Source organism: Larus michahellis, chromosome Z (genome assembly GCF_964199755.1).
Source record: "Larus michahellis chromosome Z, bLarMic1.1, whole genome shotgun sequence".
NCBI classification, from domain to species: domain Eukaryota; kingdom Metazoa; phylum Chordata; class Aves; order Charadriiformes; family Laridae; genus Larus; species Larus michahellis.
The window spans coordinates 62,913,373-62,936,511 of NC_133930.1; the positions used below are offsets into that span (position 1 = coordinate 62,913,373).

A 23,139-nucleotide genomic window follows, 5' to 3' on the forward strand; every position below is an offset into this window, starting at 1 on the left:
TTCAATGTCAGGGAGTTATCTCAAAGGAATCCAATACTGTTCTCATCAACAAAGTGTGACAGGGATCTTTAGGGTAACAAATGCTTTTATTTGAACTGAACTTTTTTGTGTTTGTGGTGCATTGGAAGTCTCTCTGTTCACATTACAGTTCTTAATCAAAATTCAAAGCCACACACAGACATTGAGCTGTCCTGAAAACAGACTGACAGAATGGCCAAGGAAGTTATTAAAGTAAGGGTATGGAAAGACATTTGTTACTATGACAGATGTAGTAACACGACTGCTTGTGCCTTTTAACCTGTTAGCACCTTATGCTTTAATACTGGTGGCCTGACTCTGATGCTCTCAGTTACGTGAAGTAGCTGATGAGTGGTATGCTCTTAAACAGTAACCACTCAAATGAGTGTTACTGTGAGGTATTTAGACGAGGGCAGAGAAGTCAGCTTGAACACAATAATTGTGGCTGGGAAACAGCAGAACAAAAGACACAGGAACATGCTTGTCAGGGGTGTCAGGGATGTATTCCAAAAAAGGCTGTAAAACTTTCATTAGTGTTCAGAAGTGATAGGACAGTGCTGAAGGGTGAACATACAGTTTTGTATGTTTTATCTCTGGTGGGTTTTTTATGATTTTATCAGTAAGTTCAAGGCATGATTTTGCTGTAACAGGAAGAACTTTATTTTAGAAGATCTCAAGTGCATTTGGGTAAGTTTAAATTTTTTTTTTTACTGAATTGTTTTAAACAGTGATGCATCTTTTCACACCATTCATGTTCATTTTCTGGTTATTTGTAAGGCAGAATAAGTAAGTGCTTTTCTGTTCTCACTTTTTATTACAGTCTTGGTTGCTTGTGGTACAGCAAACAGAACAGCTGAGCAAAATAATGAAGACACATGCAGAGGATCTTAATTCTGGGCCTTTGCATAGGCTTACGATGATGATCAAAGATAAGCAGCAAGTTAAGAAGAGTTACGTAGGTGTTCATCAGCAAATTGAAGCAGAGATGTACAAGGTATTTTATTCAGTTGTGCTTTATAAATTTATTGTAGTTTTGTATGCTTAAAAAGTAATATATTGGGAATAGATTTTTTTAGTTCCTCTGTTTTTGTTTGTGCTATGGTGAAAGTAGTGATTTGTGATACGTAGAATATCTAGTTTAAATTCTAGTTATTTCCTCCACATTTTATTTCTCCTGCTAGCTGACAGAGCAGAGATGGAAAACTTTCTTCTATATGGATTTCTATGGGCAGATAGCACTGAAAATGCTTAATAGATGATTCTCTGTGACACTTCTGTATTGCATCTCTCTTCCTGTTCTTATTCCACTCTAGACATCCCTGGGACCAGGGCACCGAAAACTTTGTTAATAAGTGCTCTTGACAGTCCAAACTGCTTTGAGTGGGGACGAGATTGTAGTCCCTATTCTAAAATATAAATCAAGTGTAAACCAAACATTAAGGCTGCCGATGGAGCTCAATGTGTCAGTTGTCCTGCATATGTTGAAAGCACTGTATCTAGTCAGTAAAGCTGACAGAAATCACAGTTTCATTCAGGTGCTCTGGGGGAAGTTTAACTGCAAATGTCAAAAAACAGATTGACAGTCTGAAAGTCTGCGGAGAGAAGGAAAAATATTGTTTCTTCTTTCTTCCAGCGGAGAATTTGAGATTTGGAGTAGTGTAATTAAAATATAACATCTGATTAATACAGTACAAATGCCATGGCCTGATGAGTCAAAGATTCTTGGGCTGATTATAAGAACATCAAACAAACATACTAAACATATATTAAGTTAAATATGTTGGCTGTGATAGGACTCCTTCCATAAGATGCTAGGATCTTCGCGTGTTCCCCAGCTGTTGACTATGGGGAGTATGTCCTTTTTGATGCCTGGTCAGTAGGGTGTTTTATCTGATAAAATTTCTAAGCCAAATAATCACTTATGCCACTTATGGATTGCTGCATCTGAAAACAGACAGGATGGAAGGAGAGGAAAAACTGGTAGCATATGTTAGAAATAATAGAGGTTAAATGTATAAAGAATTGGAGAAATGCATAAAGAAAGAAAGAAATGTAAGAAAGAGAGGTTAGATGAAAAAAGGTGGATGGAGCTTCAGGTATATTTTTAAAAGAGACTATGCAAAATACGTTTTTTCTGTTAATAAGTTAATTCTAATAAAATCTCTAATAAAACTGTCTTTTAAAATGTCTCTTGCAAAAAAATATGTTGCATATTGGGCACTGCCCAAATGATTAATTACAAAATGTATTCATTTTAATTAATTATGGACTGCATGGCCATGAAAATATTTTGTATCCTGATGAATAAGCTTGCATTGTTGTTTGTTTTTTTTTTTTTTTTCCCCTTCCTGGTTTCCCTAAGAAACATTTGAATAGCATTCTGGTTACATATCATATGTTCTTTCATTGTTAGCTGACATTGTTTGTTCAAAGGTTTTGTGTCACTGGAGCACTTGCAGAATGGTTCCCAGAAATTCAGAATACTTCTCATGTTCGGTGGTATTATTTCTGCTTTTGTTACAAGCAGAAGCAAAATACTTATTGTTTCCCAGGACATTATCCAAATCTTGTGAAGATCGGTGTCTGTGCAGTTCATATCTTTAGGATATGCTGGCAAAAAAATGCATTTTCCTTTAGGTGAAATATGTATTTATCATCCCTTCTTATTCTAGACACCTCTATTCTGTGTAACCTTTTTGGTAAAACTCTTTAAGGACAGTGAAGTATCATGTCTTTTCCACAAATGTAGTAAAATTTGTATCTTTTAGATTTATTCCAGTTCCCATTAAGATATTGGATATTTTTTCTTTCTTTATGAAATTTGGGGAAAAAAAAGTAGGATACCATGCTAGTTAGGTGGGCAAGATTTTTTGATGTAAAAACTGGATTTGAGGTAATCCTTGACCATCTTAGTTCCTTAGGTGTTATCTGGGGACAGAGATGCTCTTGGTTTTGGGTTTTTTTTTCCTGTGGGAAGAACACAGTCTAAGAATCAGTAAGATATATTTTGCAATTATTAAAAAAGTTTCTTAATACTTTTGCCCTACCTTTTATTTTCCATTTTTCTGTAAGAAAAGCAGTTCCTTGTTATTTATGTCTTAATTGTGTTCACTACTCCCTAATTTCATCATTTTGTCCATTTCTCGTGGTGTCTATATAATACAAGATTGTCATAAAGTTATTTTTTCCCGTATCACCTCTATTAGTCTATAATAACAACAGTTGTGAATATAATTTACAGTGTATAGCAATATGAGATGAGAATATGGGACTGATGTGGAGAAAAGTTCCTGCCTTTGAATTAAATCTTTGCAGTTGGACCAGAAACAGAACTTACAGATAACACCTTGTTAGCTCTTTAAGGAATTCCATTAAGTTTCCAGATATTGTTCTTGAAGATGAAAGTAGTGGTATCTGGGCCTTGCATCATGAAAAAAGGGAGAATTGTTAACTCCAGCCACCTTCTTGCCAGCTGCAAGAAGAACAGTTCTTCTGTAGAACGGACTTCCTCTTCTGCACGTTCAGTGAGGGGGACACTTCCATTAAATTAAGTTCCTCTTCCACAATTTCCCATTGTGAGTGTATTTTTCTTTTTGTGAGTTTTTATTTTTCTATGTATGCCACCTTTTTGGTATTGTAGGGGCTGGTTTGTTACTAGCTTTGGTTTGCAAGTTCGTGATTTGTGATTATCTCTGAACAGTGCGCTAATTTTGTCACACAGTGAATGAAAGTTACGGTTAGAAGAGGCAATTTTATTTTAATTTTTTGACCAAAAATTTCATGTTCAGCGGAGCTTCTTCCGCTGCAAAAAGATTCTTCAGTGCTGTGTTCCACCGTAGTTTGGTTTTTTCATTGATTTTTTTTTTTTTTTTTGTTTGGTTTCTTTTCCTTTTTAGGGATTTAAGTCTTACAACAGATAGATTGATTCTTACACAGTTGCTGTTTCTAAGCCGTTTGTATGAACTGTAATATTTGGAAATTCTTCTATCTCGCTTTCTTTTTTTTTTAGGTGCTGAAGGATTTCCTTCCTATGCGTAGAACTTTTTCATATAGTATGCTTTATTAAGCATCTTTTTAGTGCTTTTTTGCCCTTGTCATTGAAATGGAATAGTGTTTGTGATTAGCTGGATTTACTAAACATATTTTTCATTACACTGGTGTTGATGGTGATCTCTGTTTCGGGCTTCTTATTTTATTCCATGCATTTATTGATTTTCATTTTGTTACACTATGTAATATCCTATTAAGATTACCTCAAGTCAGTGGAAAGTGGTAACATCCTTATTTTGGAAAATAAATCCTGTTAATTCGCTTCCACTAATGCTATGACATTTTTTTATATGTTGAGGATAAGTTTTTTTAATACTTTTATATTTCTGTTTTCTTAAAGGTCACAAAGACAGAACTAGAGAAACTAAAATCTAGCTATAGACAACTAATAAAAGAAGTAAATTCTGCCAAAGAAAAGTATAAAGAAGCTGTGGCTAAAGGTATGACTGACTTGTGTTAATTTCATCTATCTATTAATGCCTTTTTCAAACCTGCTAACACTCTTACATTGAAACAGGGTAATGTTTTTATTTTGAGCAACTCGATTACAATATAAAAGCTCATATAGTACCTTAAGTAAGACAGGCTAATTGTCATCAGGTCTACTTGATGGTACTCTTGTTAAAAATCATAAAATAAAGGATAGCACCTTTAATATAAATGGTAATCCTTTTAAGTTCTTCTGTCATTTATTCAGTGGATGTATTTGAAATGTAAAATTGCTCAAATGAACTGTTAATAGTGATAAGTGGGTTACAATTCTGTCTCATCTACATTGTGGCTGCAGCCTCCTTGCATCCTGTGATGTGACCTATTATGGTTGCTGCAGTGGCCTCAGCATCAGCTTTTGACAGTTGGTGTAACCGATCTGACCTTTGTCAACCTTAAGCAAAAGAGGAAAAGAACTCATTTGCATGCTGAGATATTTTAAAGATTTTTTTTTTTGGGAACGATATCCAAACTGCATGGATTTTGATTCCTGTTGAATTGTGCTAATGATTAGATAGAGAGACTTTGTTCTGTGATGTATTGAAGTATCTTGTTAATAATTGTTCTTACGTGCCTGAGTTTTTTTCTTTCTTTAGAGAAAATTAATTGGATGGCAGTATATAAATATAATGCCAAGATCCATCTGTAAGTTTTTGTATGACTGCCTAAAATGACAATTACTGTGCTTTGTTCACTTGTACTGTAATTCACAGTGCAATATAGTAGCTGTCAGTGCTGAGATAAAGATTGTTTCTTACCAGATTTTTCTAAAACTTGGAGTAGTAGCTGATAGGTGAATATAACAACAAAACATCAAGGGATAAGAGAGTGCTGAGCACTGTTTTGCATCAGCTTTTTCTTTTTTCTTTTAGTGCTGTTCATATTCACTTAAAAATGTAAATACATAGTCAGTTGTTTAATTGTGTTGATTTCCCTAGCTGTTTTCTACATATAACTTTGATTTGGTTACTTATTTTATCCCCAAGTAACTACTTAACATGGGAACATAAGGTATGTAGTATGTTCTTTTTATCCAGTCTTCCTGTTATGGTTCTGATCATTCTCCTTTCCTGAAGCACCAAACTTTCCCGTTGAAATCAGAGTGGTTTTTCTTGTCAGCAGCTGTGATGCTTTGATGTGGTTCTGATTAACTGAATTAATATTTCTTTAGATAGACAGCAAACACAAGATGGTTTTAAGACACTTATTTCTTCTGTGGTTTTTCTTGACCTTCTCTTTCAGGCTTCCATTTAGTATTTGTCTTATTGCAATTTGTACTTAATTTCACTTTCCCTGACATCTTAAAGTAAATCTCTGTAAACAAACACTGACCTCCAGAAAAATGTTGCAGGTTTTTCTCCCCAAAATGGCGGAATTACTTCTCCCCTGTTGCACTCCAGGCCATGTTCTTGTTTACAAATACTACAGTTGTGTATCAACTGCGGGTCAGCTGAGCTCTTTGAATGTTTTTAAGCCATGGTATATTCATAGGGTTTCTGAGCCCTCAAGTTGTCAAACTGTTTGTGAGGAGAACAAGTTAGGGAAGTCTTAAAATTGTAGACTTGGTTCAGTAACTCATACTTATTAAAATTATGTCCTTTTAGGAAATACGACTTTTGTTAATATACAAACTGGTTCAGTTTTTCAGGCTTTCAAGACTTATTGCAAACAAGGGAAGGAACAGTGCCTACCAGAACAGCGGGAGGGCATAACCAAGTATTGGAAATAAGCTGAAAAACATTTTGTTAAACAAAATAATGAAAATCTTTGGAGACCAGCTCTTGCAAGAGATCTGTTGAAAGAGCCAGTCCAGGTCCACCTCTGTAAAATGATGATCTCAACAGACTCTGTTCCTGTGTCAAACCAACTCTCCATCACAGTGTGTGGCCCCACCTTTTGGAGCTGAAGGGGACAACTACTCCTTAGGCTACTACTTTGTCTTTGCGTATGGGCTTCTGCAGTTATCTGTAAATTTGTGCATTACCTGTACAAGCTGGTTGATGTGGAAAGAATGCAAGTCACGCAAAGGAATGACTTAGAAATTTGTCTGTTTTGCAAGTGTAGTGACTTTGAAATTTACTGACTTTTATTTTGTTTTGGAACAGCAAAGCCATCTTCTAGTGAGAGAGCCGCTAGTGAAAGAGGTACAAGCGATTCTCTAGTTTGGGAAGAGAATTGTTTCCCTGTTTTCTGGTTGAGTTCTTAAAAGTGATATTAAATTCTGGGCTGAACACACACAGTAGGAGCTTTTAACTGAAAAGGGTAAAGCTTGGCAAAGTTATAAACAGTAGAAAGTGATCTTCTGTGGTAGTAGTTGTTTTTATGTTTTTCTGTGTTAACAAAGTATTCTAGGGTAAACTTGAATTACTATGTTAGACTTTCCACCAGCTGACAGGACAGTCACTTTAAATCAACATGTTGATGCCCTACTGCAGGGTTACAACTGTGTTAACTTGCTGAAAAGACTTAAGAGGACCTGTTGAAAGAGTAATAAGAATAAGGGGTAAGCACTGAATAATAATACTGGCTAGTTACAGGTTTTGTTCATGTTAGGGAAATGGGAAGGCAGCTGGTGGGAATTTTTTGCATAGTTTCATTCTTTCTGAAGGGTGCAGAAGCTTCATTATGGGTGGCTTTGTGGTCTCCAGATCTGCAGAAAGATTAAAGTGTCTGAGATGCTGTCTCAGGAGCTGTTGTGGGGAGCCCTCTGCAAGCACTGCTTCTGCTTGGGCATCAGGGAAGCAGTGGGACAGTGGTGTTGCAGAGGATGCACCACTGAGCCTTGGCTGCCACTTGGTCCTTTGGCTGGATTGCTCTGCCCTGTTGGGGCCATCAGTATCTGCATGCCGTCTCAATCAGAAGTGACTGATTTATCTTGTTTGTTCTAGCACGTATCCCATTTAGTCATGTGTTGCTGCTCCTTTCTGGACCAGTGGCTCCATCACAAATGCATTCTGGTTGGTTGTTCTTGGGCATGGAGACCCCAAGTGTCAGGCAGTCTCGTTGGTGTTACTCAGTTGGTTGATAGTTTTTTGCTTTTTGTTCTAGTCCTTAATTATTATTTTTTTTTAATGCATGGTGAGAGACAGCAAGCTGAGAAGGGTTAAAGTCATCAAGCTGAACTAGACCAGTGCCTCTCTAATGAGGCATTCTTCATCAACTGGGATTATGGACAGATTGATTCCAATAGTTTCTTCTAGATTGGAAAGCTTTGTTAAAAAAAAAAAGAAAAAGGTATGTACTGGGAACACACAGCATGTTCCTTTGCAAAATTGGGGCATTAGGGCATACTTTGGTCATTGGAGCAAAATATAAGATAAAGACTTACTAGATTGTTTTTCCGTAATTAATTGGACAGCCCTCTGAAATCTTTTGGATGTGTGATATTGTGAAAAAATGGTGTACACTTCATACAACAGCAGTTCAAAATAACACTCACAGATTGCGTATAACTGTCGGCCTACAATGCTGTGCTGACATCAGTGATGCTGAGTTACACAGTAAATAGAGTGTGGCATGTTGATGTCGCTGTTGCAGGAAAACCTATCAAAACAAAATTTATGCTGAATGATAAAGACATTGTTTGGCTAAAGAAGAAGTCACAAAGCTTCTAGAAAGGTTTTGTAAACCATGGCTAAAAAACACAAAATGGAAACTATAGAACAGTTGTAGGTATTAAGTGTGATATCTCATTACAGTTTGAATCTCATTTGATTGGATCGGTAACTGCTTCCACTTAAATTTGCTATTTCCACACTTATTTTTGTTTTTGCGGTATTGTGCATCTTTGTTAAGTGTAGTTCAGAGTGTGTCTGTGGGGGTTTCTAATCTTTTAATCTTTGATTTTTTTTTTTTTGATTAAACACTAGTTATTGCTATATAAAAAAGTCTTAAATAAGGAAATAAGTAAATGAAATCATAAACAACAAATTGCTCTTTTTCTTACTTTAAAAAAAACACTGAAAAACATTAATTCTTAACAATATAGCTTCTATTTTTGTGGTGATTTTGGTGTTAGTTTTTGATGGTTTGAGTGTGAAATAGCGGCTCTTATATGAGTTAATATTGCAAGTTGAAATAGAGCCACTGTAGCTTTGCGAGTTCATACTGGATTTAATACAATATAATCCTTAGCAAAATTTACAGTTTTCATGTATATAGGTCTGTTGCAGGTCTTTATTGTATTCTTATTACTAGTTAATTACTGACTGAATGTAGAAACTATGCAGCAACATTGTTATGTGACAGAATGGATCTGAAGTAAACAGTAAAGGAAAAATGTATTGATTCTAAGTATTTAATTTCATTTTATGCTGCTATGGCAGCATAAGAAAATATTGTACCAGATTACCCTAGGTTGGCTTGTTTTCCCTGACAATGTTGTGATTTAGAGGAGACTAGAAATATTAACAGTACACCTAGCACATTATACAGCATTCCGTCTGCTGGAATAATGTTTTCAGATCCCTGCAGCTCTTGTGATTTAATACTTTGGAATTGATGTGACTTCTGTGGTACATACTGAAGTTGCACAACAGCATAAGCTATATCTATGATAAATGAGGAAGCTGTTGAAAAAGCTTTCATTAAATCGAATTATTGTCCTACTATTCTTCATAATAGCTGAGTAGCCAGAAAATACTTTTATTAGGTGGCTGGGGCATTCATTCTGAGATGCCTGTAAAATTGTGATTATACTAATATGTTTCCTGGTGGCATGGGTTGCCTTTAGTTGTTCCTGAGATCAGGGAAACTCCTAGTAGGGTATTTTTTGAGTTTATTTTTGACCTAAGTTCTCACATTGTTAAGATAAAACAAGTAACACTGGCCAAACTGGTCTGTCTTATTCGCAGATGTCAGCAGGGTGGATGAATTTCAAATTAGTACTCTGTTGTAAGTGTTTCAACTCACAGACACTACCAGTGCTGGCAAGGGCTAGGGTTGTTTCTGCCGTGTAAAATAAAGCTTCTAGAGCAAGAAACCCTGGTGAGTGCAGAGACAAGAGATCCTGGTGACTTCTTGTGGAATGTGGGACCAGCTTGGGCATGTTATTTCCACTCAACATGGACATGCAGCCCCAGGATGTGCTCTCCTCAGTCCTCACAGACCAGCTCTCATAGATCTGAGAGAGTTTACTAGTGGTGCTTATTAGCTTAAAAATCTGGCAGCAGTTCAAAAGATTGCACTTTATTTTTTGCTATTTTTATACTATGTTATTTATCTTAACATTAAGTAAATAACTTTAGTGAATTAATTCTTAAGTCAGAAGTTTAGGTATTCTGTAAATTTGAAATCTCCAAGTATATACAAATAGTTTTTTCTCATTAGAAAACTATTTGTTATTTGCAGTCATTACTTTGTTAAATAAGATTTGGGAAAGACTTCTTACCCTCTTCTCAGAAGTAAGTTGAGTGGAGGGGGGAGTGGGTGATTTTATTTGTTGAAGAAACACATTAATGCAAGCCTCTTGCAAGACATAAAAGGAAAAAAGACCTTAAAGATTAAAAGCCAAAATACTATCTTCTTTCTGTCTAACTTTGTGATTTTGGTCTTGTGAAACCTGTGTTAATTAAGAGCACTGCATTTGTGTCTCTTCATTTGGAGGGTGGTGATAAGGCTGGTCACTCACTAAATTTCCAAGTTTGTTTCCTGAGACAGAAGTAACAGCCAAAGCCATCATAGTTTATTTTCAGCAGCTTGTATAAAAAGTACTTTGTAGATCATTATAAATTATTTTTAAAGTCTCCTGACTTCTGGGCACAAGTATAAGTTGGGAGAGGAGCAGCTTGTGAGCAGCCCTGCAGAAAGGGTTCTGGTGGTGCAGGTCAACAGCAGACTCAATAGGAGTCAGCAGTGTGCCCTGGCAGACAGCAGGGCAAACCGCATCCTGGGGTACATCAAACACAGCATGGCCAGGGGGTCAAAAGAGGGGATTATACGACTGTGTTTGACGATGGTGCAGCCTCATCTGGAGTAATGTGTGCAGTTCTGGGCCCCAGAATGTAAGAAGGATGTGAAGGTCCTTGAATGTGTCCAGAGGAGGGCATCAAAGCTGGTGGAAGTGTTGGAAGGCATGTCCTGTGAGGAATGGCTAAGGACTTTGGGCTCGTCTAGTTTTGAGAAAAGGAGGCTGAGGGGCAAACTCATCAGTCTCTACAGCTTCCTGAGGAGGGGAGGTGAAGACGGAGGTGCCGATCTCTTCTCCCTTGGGATCCAGTGACAGGACACCTGGGAATGGCTCAAAGCTGCGTCAGGGGAGGTTTAGACTGGACTTCAGGAAACATTTCTTTACCGAGAGGGTGGTGAAACCACTGGAACAGGCTTCCTAGAAGGGTGGTTGGTGCCCCAAGCCCGTCAGTGTTTGAGGCATTTGGACAATGTCCTTAATAACGTGCTTTAGCTTTTGATCAGCCCTGAAGTGGTCAGGTGGCTGGACTAAATGATCATTGTACGTCCCTTCCAATTGAAATTATTGTATTGTATTCTATTCTTAGGGAAGTGAAGCCGGGCTCAGCATGGGAAACAGAATGCTTCAAAGTTGTGTCACTGTAAAAGTAGTGTGACTGGTTGTTTTCTTGGGATCAATAAGAACTATCGTGTGAGGAAATAATTTTCATTATCACTTATGGTATTTTGATGTGCCTAGCATTATATGAAATACTGAGTTTAAACAGATCACTTGGGTCAGGAAGGTCCCAAAATCAGTTAAATGAGTAATATAGAATAATCAATTATAAAGAAAGTTGCACAAGCTGTCTTTCCTATTTGGTGATGAAGACTTGAAAAATTGAAGAAACTATGAAGAAAGGCTTACTAGAAGAAATGGAGAAATTATAGGGTTGCTGCCAAAAGCAGAGGGCCACAAATTTTTCTACAGAATTCACTGTATATTGTGTAACATAGACTCATAGAATTGTTAGGGTTGGAAGGGACCTTAAAGATCATGTAGTTCCAACCCCCCTGCCATGAGCAGGGACACCTCCCACTAGATCAGGTTGCTCAGAGCCCCGTCCAGCCTGGCCTTAAGGGGGGGCCCCCATCCAGGGATGGGGCTTCCACCATCTCTCTGGGCAACCTGTTCCAGTGTCTCACCACCCTCATGGTGAAGAACTTCTTCCTAACATCCAATCTGAATAGACCCATCCCTAGTTTTAATCTGTTCCCTCTAGTCTTATCATTACCCGATATCCTAATAAGTCCCTGTCGTGGTTTAGCCTCAGATGGCAACAAAGAACCACGTGCCGCTCGCACGTGCCTTCCTAATACAGGAAGGATCGTAAGAAAAGGCAAGACTCTTGGGTTGGGACAAAGGCAGTTTAACAGAACAGCAAAGGGAACAGGCAAACAACAACAACAACACGGACAGGGGAATATACAAACGCGATTACGGGACCGCCGCTCCCCGCCGCTCGCCGACCGGCCGGACCCGGGACGCCCCAGCCCGCTTTTAAGCAGCAACTTCCTGCCCCCTCCCCCGGCAGCTCAGGGTGGGCGTGGCTCACATGGCATGGAATACCAGGAAAAGTTAACCCTATCCCCACCGGAACCAGGACAGTCCCTCACCAGCTTTCTTCTAGGCCCCCTTAAGATACTGGTAGGCCTCTATAAGGTCTCCTTGGAGCCTTCTTTTCTCCAGACTGTACAACCCCAACTCTCTCAGTCTGTCCTCATGGGAGAGGTGCTCCAGCCCTCTGATCATCCTCGTGGCCCTTGTCTGGATATGTTCCAGCACATCCACATCTTTCTTGTAGTAGGGGCTCCAGAACTGGACGCAGTACTCCAGGTGGGGTCTCATGAGAGTGGAGTAGAGGGGAAGAATCACCTCCCTCGACCTGATGGCCAAGCTTCTCCTGATGCAGCCCAGGATACGATTGACTTTCTGGGCTGCTAGTGCATGCTGACGGCTCATGTTGAGCCTCTCGTCTACCAGCATCCCCAAGTCCTTTTCTTCAGGGCTGCTCTCAAGCTGGTCACTGCCCAGCCTGTATCAGTGCTTGGGATTGCCCCGACCCAGATGGAGGACCCTGCACTTGATCTTGTTGAACTTCATGAGGTTGGCATGGGCCCACCTTTCCAGCCTGTCAAGGTCCCTCTGGGTGGCATCCCTTCCCTCCAGCATGTCAGCGACCCCACACAGCTTGGTGTTGTCGGCAAACTTGCTGAGGGTGCACTCTTTGCCACTGTCCATGTCGCTGACGAAGATGTTAAACAAGACCGGTCCCAGTACTGATCCTTGAGGGACTCCGCTTGTCACTGGCCTCCACTTGGTCATGGACCCATTGACAGCCACTCTTTGGGTGCGGCCGTCAAGCCAGTTCTTTATTCACTGAATTGTCAATCCATGAAACCCATATTTTATTAGCTTGGAGACCAGGATGTCATGTGGGACAGTGTCAAAGGCAAAAGATTTGCTTAGGTCCAGGTAAATGACGTCAGTTGCTCTCCCCTTGTCTATTGATGTTGTGACCTTCTCATAGAAGGCCACTAGGTTTGTCAGGCACGATTTGCCCTTGATGAAGCCATGTCGATTGTACCCAATCACCTCTTCGTTATTCTTCTGCCTCAGCAGTGCCTCCAGGAGGATCTGCTCCATAATCTTACCAGGCACGGAGGTGAGACTGACTGGCCTATAGTTCCCTGGTCCATCCTTCTTTTCCTTTTTGAAAATGGGGATTATGTTTCCCCTTTTCCAGTCAGTGGGGACCTCACCAGACTGCCATGACTTTTGGAATATAATAGAGAGCAGTTTAGCAACCTCATCCGCCAGTTCCCTCAGTACCTGTGGGTGTATCCCATCAGGTCCCATGGACTTGTACACTTTCAGGTTCATCAGATAGTCACTAACCTGATCTTCACTTACAGTGGGAATATTCTTCATTACATATTCTTCACATATTCACAACACATTCTTAAGTATTGGGAATCAGTCACCCTGAATATACAGTTACATAGGTTTGATATATCACTGTAAGGGTAGTCTTTTTTTCTGCCATAGCTAGTTTTTAAAATTATTTTATTTGCTTTAATTTAAGAAGTTCTTAGTCCTTACCAAAACTGACTTAAGATTTTAGTCAAGCTGTAGGATTCTTTAATTTAAAAATATTTTATTGCTTTAAAAAAATATTTTTAGAAGAAGACTTATTTGAAAGCCTTGGTCATCTCATTCATGAGTATAAAGAAATGTGTTCAGTAGAATAATGCAAACAAATAATATAAAGGATTACTCTTTTCCGCAGAATGGAAAAATACTCTGTGAAAATGTGTGTCTCCAGACTTGAAATAAATAAGGAAGTGACTATATGGGAGGTTTGTTATTGATAAACAAATGTGGAAATAGCAATTTAGAAAATATTCAGAAACTACCTCTGTTATTGAAAATTCTGAAAAATATGTAGATGAGAAGATAAATGCAGGTCTGGGAAATTATTTGAAAAGTGCTATCACAAACATTGGGAAGTGTCTAATAGATCACCATATGCATTGGCAGCTTTATACTTTAGTGCTGATATTTACAAAAATAAAAGATTCTAGAGCAAACCAGGGACAAAATGTTTTTTCTGTCTGAAACATTACCGTACACTGAAGAATTGTGTATTTTCTCAGAGGAAGATTGTTGCTTCATTCAAAAAAGAAAAAAAAAAAAGAAAAAGCCCTGACACTTCCCTCTTTTTTACATTTTTAAATTTTCTGAAATCATATGTTGTGATACTCTTGTGAGGTTATAATACAGAAAATTATGATGACTCTGTAGCCAAGCTTCTTGGCTTTTCCTCAGACCTTGTCTGTTCTCTCTTTAATCCTAACCTATAAACTCTCCATCACCTCCTCATCCCCAGGCCGAGCTCCATGCGCTTCAGCTGCCCTCTCACATAAAGAGCAACTCCCTCTCCTCATCTTCCTGACTTGTCTTTCCCCAAGAGCCTGTGTCTCTCCATTGCAGCACTTCAGTCGTGGGAGCCACCCCACCATGCCTCCACGATCCTGACAAGTTCATAGCCCTGCAATGAACTGCACACTCATCTCTATCTAACTCATCGTTTGTTCCCCGTGCTGCATGCAGTAGTATACAGGCACTTAAAACATGGCACCCCAGCGTGTTGAGTTCCTGGAGAGGATTTGGGAAGATTTTACCAATGGTGCCTTGTAGGAGGCAAGGTACTAGGCAAGGCCCACATGCAGGTACTAGAGGTGACCCCACGCAGGCCACATTTTGTTGACTTCTCAATCCCTTCCCATCACACCACCCCATGCCCTTTGCTCAGCAATCTTATCCGTTGCTCCCTCAGGACTGCAGGTCAACCTCTCCCTCCCCGGTCATTCCTAGTTTAAAGCCCTCCTAATGAGGTCAGCCATCCTGTTGGTGAAAATTGTTTTACTCTGCTTGGTAACGTGCTTCTGATCTCCTAAGCAGATGGTGGCCTGCAAACAGGATCCCATGGTTGTAGAACCCAAACCCCTGTTGCCAACACCACCTCCACGGCTACTTACTGACTTGTATTGTCAGTGCCCTCCTCGCACCCTTTCCCCTCACTGGCAGGATTGAGGAGGACACCACTTGGGCCCCCATGCCCTTCACGGCTGCCCGCAGAGCTCTGTGGTCACGTTTGATACTGTCCATGTTTCCCCTGGCATGATCATTGGTGGCCACATTTAGTATAACATGGCCTCTGCTGTTTTTCCCTATGTTTACCCATGCCCAGAGATTTGGGTGGATTTGCTTTTTGCACTTCCTGAAGTACAGAGGCAGTTAGGTGAGTTCTTGACATATCTTCTTGTCCTCCAAGTTTCTCTGGGATTATTATCCATAGTTTTATTTATGTATAAAGATTTTCTTCCCCGCTATTATTCATGTGTAGACCTTCAAGTTTTCCTTCTAATTTTCACTTTGTTTGTCCTGTAATTCTGCTGCTTTTCTATTTCCACGGTTCTAGCATGTTTAAGGCTTCTCACTGTGTTTCTATTGGGGGTATATAACCCTCTATTATCATGTCAGGTGTGTCTCTACATGCTTTTGAAACTAAATTAAATTAATTGTCAAAAACTGGACTTGTGTAATAAAATTATATTCCCCTTTGTCAAATGGACATTATCTACATTAGTGTTTCTTCATGGGACAGCGTTTACTGTGCACTGAAGCCGAAGGTCATGTTTCAGTGCCAGGAGCTATAAATCCAGAAAGTTAATTAAGCTAAGCCTTTACAATGATCTCCATTGCCTCATTTATGAACACTTTGTCATCACTTTTGAATGGCTGAAGGTCAGACCTATTGGTGTCACTGAAGTTCCCAAGAGTTAGGGTCAGAGGGCAGTCCTTCTTGAAATACCATAAATTGGACTCCAGACAGACTTTTTCTGAGATTTATGAAAACTGGACAAGTAATTCTAATTGTAGACATCCCAAAATGTACCTAACTCTGACAGATTTATGTTGTTTTCATAAACTATTTAGTATTTCCATTATGCCGCCTCAAAAAGCAATTATGAAACTTATTGTCTTTTAAGAGCAAACACTTAAAGATGCAAAAATTTGAGAGAGCAGCTCAGGTATGAATATGTGTTTAGATGTTGATGAGTTTTTATTCTTTAATATTTTTTTTTCTCCTTTCCTGTCCTCAAAGGTCCCAAAGGAACAAGTCAAATAAGAACAAAGCCGATTTAAGAACAAATAGCTCAATAACTGATACTTCAAGGAGATCTTCTATGCAGTTTTTCTTACTGTTGTTGCAAAGCAACACTGAGAGGAAAAAGTACAGTCTTTCTGTAGAGTTGGATGTCACTGGTGTAGGTTTTTGTTCGAGCTGAAAGGCTGATTTGTTACATTTGCAATGAAGCAGAAGTTCAGGGCTTATGGTAGTGTGTATCCATTGAAGTATAGTGTTGAGCTTTTTTTGCTAGCAGCTGATCTACAACGTAGACTTAAAGAAATAATTTCTTACTGCATTCAGTTTTGGGATTCTTTGTGACATCTTTCTGTAGTTAATCAATCCAAAATGTTCCTGTTTGAGCTTTTCATTTTCAGGGCAAAGCTTTGTATTTCATATTGTTCGAACCTGAGATTTTCACTGTATGCTGTTTCTCTTTGAAAAGAATAGATCTTTAAGAAAATAATTTTGACTTGCCCATAAGATTTAGCTGTAACTAAAGCAGCTTCATTGGATTTTTTTGTGGCAGAAACAACAACAATAGCTGTAAGCCTCAGCCATTAGTTTAACCTATGCTATCGTGAAGCTTCATTTGAAATCTCAACAGCTAAGCTTGTACCAAGTCTTGACTTAAGTCTGAAATATCACAATACAGGTAACCTTCAGGAGGTGGATCTTTGTCCTATGTGAATTAGTGGGTGCTTTACACTGTACCCCAGAGAGTCAGAATTTTGCTGTTTGAATAAAGTGTCAAAATCTATAATGCAAAGTTGAAGACCTTTCAAGTGTTAAATTTTATTGAAATCAGTGAAAACTAAATGTAGCGAACGTATAAGAGAATAGGAGCCTTGACTTATAATTTTTGACCAATAAAGAAAGTTGTAAGGGGGTAAAAACCTGAGCTCTTCAGTATAATTATTTCTTTTTAATCCAAAATATGTGTGAAAATTTTCTGTATCTGCAATACTTGTTTTCTGAAAGTCAGTTTGAGGCATTTGCACTGTACATTGATGCTTATTTAAAAAAAGACTAAGTGAACACTGTGAGCTGAAATTTTTCTCAGTCGGTCTCAGTCCTGTCCAGTTTCCATTCTTCCATTCTAGGTGAATATTAGGCTACAAGAGACTAATAGTTACAATTGTAAGAAGTTTGGAATAGCAAATCTGCCTTTTTAATAGAAATTCCCCTAAAACATTTTTTCTGGATGGCTCTGTTATACTGTATGTATTAAAATCTTAAAGGAGGTTTTATTAGAAAATGAAATATTTGACTCTCTAGAATGTTTTAAAAAGAACGACAGGCTTTTCTTTGCAAATGTCAAACTTTCATAATTGAATTTTGCAAGCTTCATAATACTGTTTATGGCACGACATATTGTATACACAGTCAGTTTCTATAAACATTAAACAGCTTTGTCAACAACTGATGGCAGTAGAATTATAATTAGATCTATTTATGAAATTCATTATACAGATAAAGAAAATTGGATGTTTTCCTGTGTGCTAATTGACATGTAGAACAACTGTGTACTCTGCCTCACTGCATTTTGCTGCTTTAAAAAATAAATTACAATATGGAAATAATTCTGTAGCTGTGTTTCTCGTATTAATTATAGGTCCAAAGGCTGTATTTAAAAGTTGAGTGTATATGATAATTTGATTTATTTTGCAATTAGTTGAGGTGCTCTGCTGAGGAATACTGTATAGCCAAGCAATTTAGTACTCAAGGCAGATGGGAAAATGGGATAGTTGTAGCCATTAATGAGGTTTCTGAAAGAGATAGTATTGATAAGTCTCTAGTTATGTGGTTGTGATCATTTTTAGTGTAAATTTTCAGTTTAGTTTAACTGTTGAAGGCTGTTTGTTGTGGTTCATAGATGAGAAGCCTGTATTGATGTTACATTGTGTAATTTGACATACGCTGATTTTTGGTAAGCTGAAAGATGATAGGGGATGTATTTCAAAGACATGTATGGACAATTTGTAGGTTTTAAGATCTTAAACTATGACATATGGAGGTAATTTTGGATTATGTAATCTAGGGCGTGCTTGAATAGAAGTGGCCAAACATACAATAAACCCAAGAAATAATCCAGCATTTCTTCCTCAGCTATCACCTTGTCTCCCTCTTCCTGTTTCCCTGGCCAGGGTATCTCCCAAGGAAATGGGCCAGGACAAGCATAATTTAGTGCTTCCAGCTCTGACTTTCAGCTGCCTAGCCCTCTCCTCTTTCGTCCAGTCCCTATACCATAACTACTACTCAACTTCTTCCCCTCCAAACCCTCTTCAGTCACCTTCCATTGTTTCCCCGTGTTCATATGCCTCTCATTCTCCAGAAAGACCTTGTGTATATGTCTTGGTCTGCAGACAGCCAGGTTGACACTGTAGCCTACTGTATTTGGAAACTGAGTGTGTATGATACTTTGATTTATTCTGAAATTAGTTGAGGTGTTCTGCTAAGGAATAATGTCTGTAGAGGTGAAATTTAGTCCTCAAGCCAGGTGAAAAAATGGGATTGTATACCGTCCCATTATATCAGTACACTGGTGTCAGACATGCCCATGTTTGGTGGTATCTAATTTCTGTGATGTTATTCTGAGCGTGATGTGTTGCATTGGGTTTTTTTGGTTTGGTTTTCTTTTTTTTTTTTCCCCTCCAAATGGTCTATTTTAAATTTAGAAATAAGTAATACAATGTTTTTATGTTTTGGGGAAATAAAAAAATTACTCTTCCCATGAAACATGAGTTTTGATTGTTTGCCAAAGATAAAACCTGTTACCGCTGGCAAAAGTTTTAGAGTTGCGATTGTTGTCTCTCCAAAACAGTTTTACAGAAATTTCTAAAGTGGATGGTTTCATTCATACTTAAATGAAAAATACTTCTCTGGTTGACAACTCTGGAGATAAGTTTTGTCTTTGCTGTGCAGATTAACTTTGCTCCTTTAGCTGAACTATAGTGCAAGAAATCTGTTCCTCCCAGGTATAAAGTTAGGTCAGTAGTTAGATTGTTTTCAATTAAATGACAGACATAATATCCTTTTGAAGTATTTTTATTACTCTGTGTTTAAAATGTAGCTGACAGTGGTAAGGTAGCAAGTGTTATCAGCTTCATGGTAGTTTGTTACCTAGGGAGTTCCTGAGTCAGAAGTGCTGTCTCTCTTAGTTCTTAGTAGCTGTTTAGGGTTTTTTCTATCTGTACATGTCCATTCACTATTAAACCGTATAAGCTTTTCATACTTACAATAACTTTGACCAACAGACTGCAGGTTAGCTACATGCTAGAGGAAGAAGAATGTCCTTTGTTTTTAAAAAGGTACATACAATTTCCATATAATGCCTTACAGTTGTTACATTGAAAGAGGTTGGGAGGATCTGTTAACTGTGTGTCCCCTCTCACATGTTGCTCCTCAGTCTCCTTGTGCTTCAGGTGTCCTCATTTTAGTCATTCTTTCTGGATTCCTTGTGTTTCCTACCATTCAGTGCTTGATGCCCTCCTCTAAACCTTTTTCATTTTGAATATGCCCTCCTTGAGGTAAAAGAACTGCATACTGTTTTATGTGGATGTAATCAGTGGCATAATAACACTGTCTGGTCCTTTGCTAAATAACATCTTATCTGATGCTGCTGATCACTGAGTTAACATTTCCATTGATCTTTCTGTACTAACCCCAAGGTCTCGTTCCTGAGTGCATTCAGTAAGCTTACAACGGATTACTAAGTTTGACTACTTTTTCCCCATGCGCATCTCTATAAGTATTCATACTATAATTTAACATTTTGTAATTGAACCAATACATCCGAAGGGTTTTTTTTCCAGTTCTTCACATCCCTGTTTGCTTCCTTCAGACAGCGTCTTCATTATCTTTGTGACTTCATATATCAGGACCCAACTGATATTCCTGGTGCACTCCACAGAGTGCCTGCTTCCTCCTGTAGAAACTGATCATAATATTTCAGCTAATACTTTCTCAGGTTGCTTTAAAGTTACAAAGCTAAACACCATCCAGTCCTCATAATTTATTCTTATTTAATTTCTTCTCTAACCTCTTCTTCTGACACCTCAGAAGAGAGAGATTCCTTTGTGTGTTCCTCATATGATGCAAGTTCAGCTTTTCAGGGTCTGTTCTCAAGCCTCTGTTCTGACATTTAGCTATGAACGCTTCCATTTCCTTTTTTCTCAACTATTTGCAATAGGTGGTAGAAATGTTAAAATCCAGTCTTTTTTATTACTTAAATTATTTTAAGATTATAAGACATGCAGCAGTCTTAATGAAATTGGTTTAGTTAGTGTATGTTTATCTGTGCAGGTAATTGTGAATCTGTACTTGATAATTGCAGATACAGGATTCATTTAAAATGCCTTTAGTTCCTGAAAAAGTAATGAGACAATTCATAAATATGAAGAAGATAACAAGGGTATGAGTAAGGGCTTACATGTCTCAGTAAGGTATCATGTCAAAATAATCTCGTATTCTTTTATGACAAGGGCAATGCACGATCAAGTTGAAAGTGTTGTAGTAGAGAAGCAAAACTTTGCATAAAACTGCTTAGAGAAGGGTTGTTAATGAGGTCCTGTCAAATAATGTGTCCTATGAGATGTTGCAGGATATGTGTTGAGATTACGTTTGGGTGGTATTTCACTGTTTCATTACTTTGTTTCAGAGTTTGTTTATTAAATTCCCAAGCATCATTATGCCTTGAAGGGATTGAAAGTGCCCTGGAGGGCAGCTGTGGAGGTAAAAATAATTTGATGAACTGAGAAATGATTCTCAAAAAGATAGTGTTACTTGACAGGATCAGATGTCAAAGCAAAAGTAATCAGTGATGCCATATTTATATGGTATTCAAGCAAGACACTTTTTGTTTCCTTATTTTTTTTATGAGCTAGAAGTATCTAGAATGTAAAGTTGTTCTTTGGCTTTGAGCCTTGACTGAAGTTGCACTTGTGTAAGATTGTGAACCAGTCAACTGCAAAAAGACAACAGGACTTAAAAGAGAAGACCTGTAGGTCCGTTAGTATGAAGTTTAGAGGGTTGGTCAGAAGAGGAGAGTATGTAATCTAATGTATAAGATATGGATTGCAGAGGATGGTAGAATCTACTTTTCATACCCATGGCGCATACAAAGTAAATAAGGGTTTAAATTAAAGCAATAAAAATTGACATTGGAGAGTGAAGGGGCAGGGAGGTGGGGGAATGCTTTCAGCTACTATAGCATGATACCGGAATGATACTAAGAAGTTGCAAAGTTGTCTGTCATTGAGGAGCTTAGGAAAATCCTAAAAACATATGCCATATATTTGTGCAATTACTGTGGCAAAGAATAGAATAGGTGACCTCTTGAAGTACCTTGTAGCTCTCAGGTTCAGCACTGAACTGGTATTGTCAGGATGAACTTGAGAACTTCTAGTCTCTACTAGTGTAGACCTGAGATTGTAGAGCCAACCACCTGATCGTGATGGCGAGAGTGATAAGGAAATGTTAAATTGTAAGTAGAGAAGATGCCCATTTTGGACAGGAGTGACAGTGTGCGAGTTCAGCTACTTTTATGTAGACTGCACCATTGCTTTCTTGGGATGATATGTAGCAATAGAATTTTTGCTTGCAATAAATGACAGATTTTTAATGAATTATGAATCTGACCTAGTAGGACATCTCTTACTTTCTTCATTAAAAATGTTTATTTGCTCTGAGGTAAATAAAAGATTAGCTTTGTGATATTCATGTGTAAGACTTTTGTTCTTTATTCTTCAGTTATATTATTTTTATACCTGTGTAGGCAATGTTTTTCAGATACTTTAGATAAAGAATTTTCACATTACTTCTCAAAGAAAATATAGCAGTTTTTTTCTTACTTAGTCTTTTAGTTAGAAACCCAAGACATTTGGTCTTACTAAAGACCTGAAAACAGTCAGATCTTACCTTCTTCATAGAAGTACGTTGAAAAGACTACTGTTGAAAAAGGTGCAAACTTATCATAAATCTAGTAGATTTATGTCATCTACAAGTTTGTATACTTTCAAATCACCATGTGCATTTTTCTTTTTTTTTTTTTTTTCTTAGGAAAGGAGACTGAGAAAGCCAAAGATCGGTGTGACAAAGCCACTATGAAGCTTCATATGTTGCATAATCAGTATGTATTGGCACTGAAAGGAGCACAGTTACATCAGCACCAGTATTATGATACTACGCTTCCTCTGTTGCTTGATTCACTACAGAAGATGCAAGAAGAAATGATTAAAGCCCTGTAAGATGTATTTTTATATATTTTTAATTTGTGGAATTTTATATATGTAGTATTTTAATTAATTTATAGAATTATTTAAAGATAATAAACTGTGATTAATTGATTGTATATAAAGGGATAATGAAAAAAGATATTTTCATCTTTCAATTGACAATAATTCTGCATAGAAAAGTCTATCCAAATAATGCAGACAGTGGTTTTGAGTGGTTACTTAAACATTCTAACAAGACACCGTCTTCTCATAAACTTTAAAATCTTACAGATTAACTGCAGTGTTTATAGCTGAGCTCACACTTTATCCCTCAGCTGGTATACTATGAGAAGTTCTTTGCCTCTCTGGTAGACTTACTGTTATGAAATTCCAACAGCAACCGAGTTGGTTTAAACTGTTTGGCTATCTTGAAAGTCATTGTGGAGGATGGCCACGCAGATGCATTGTTAATCGTATGTGGGGGAGAAGTGGCAGGATCATACAAACCTGATCTCACTGTAAGGAATTCAGCTTTAAAAATGCGGTTACCTTTTTCCTGAAAGATTATTTTTTACATCATTACAGAAGGTGTGCAAATGGGTGATCTCTGAGAACAGATAGTGAGGACTTTAAGCCCTCTTTTCTGGTTTGTAACCACCACGCCGCCTCTTTGTCTTTCCTGAAAAATGGGAGCTGGTTAGGGAGTCTATTCTGTAGGTCTTTTT

At 38.0% G+C, this 23,139-nt stretch overlaps 1 protein-coding gene across 3 annotated transcripts in view; it reads left to right on the top strand.

Annotated features, from left to right (window-relative positions):
- FER (FER tyrosine kinase) overlaps nucleotides 1-23,139 on the top strand; it is a 166,579-nt gene that overhangs the window by 22,682 nt on the left and 120,758 nt on the right. For 2 of the 3 annotated variants that reach the window (XM_074569590.1, XM_074569591.1), the window contains 3 exons: nucleotides 839-1,012; nucleotides 4,409-4,508; nucleotides 22,260-22,443. In XM_074569590.1, coding sequence (XP_074425691.1) covers nucleotides 839-1,012; nucleotides 4,409-4,508; nucleotides 22,260-22,443 — 458 coding nt within the window. Of the gene's footprint in view, nucleotides 1-838; nucleotides 1,013-4,408; nucleotides 4,509-6,197; nucleotides 7,774-22,259; nucleotides 22,444-23,139 lie in introns of those variants that run through there. The other variant, XM_074569592.1, reaches the window with a different exon arrangement.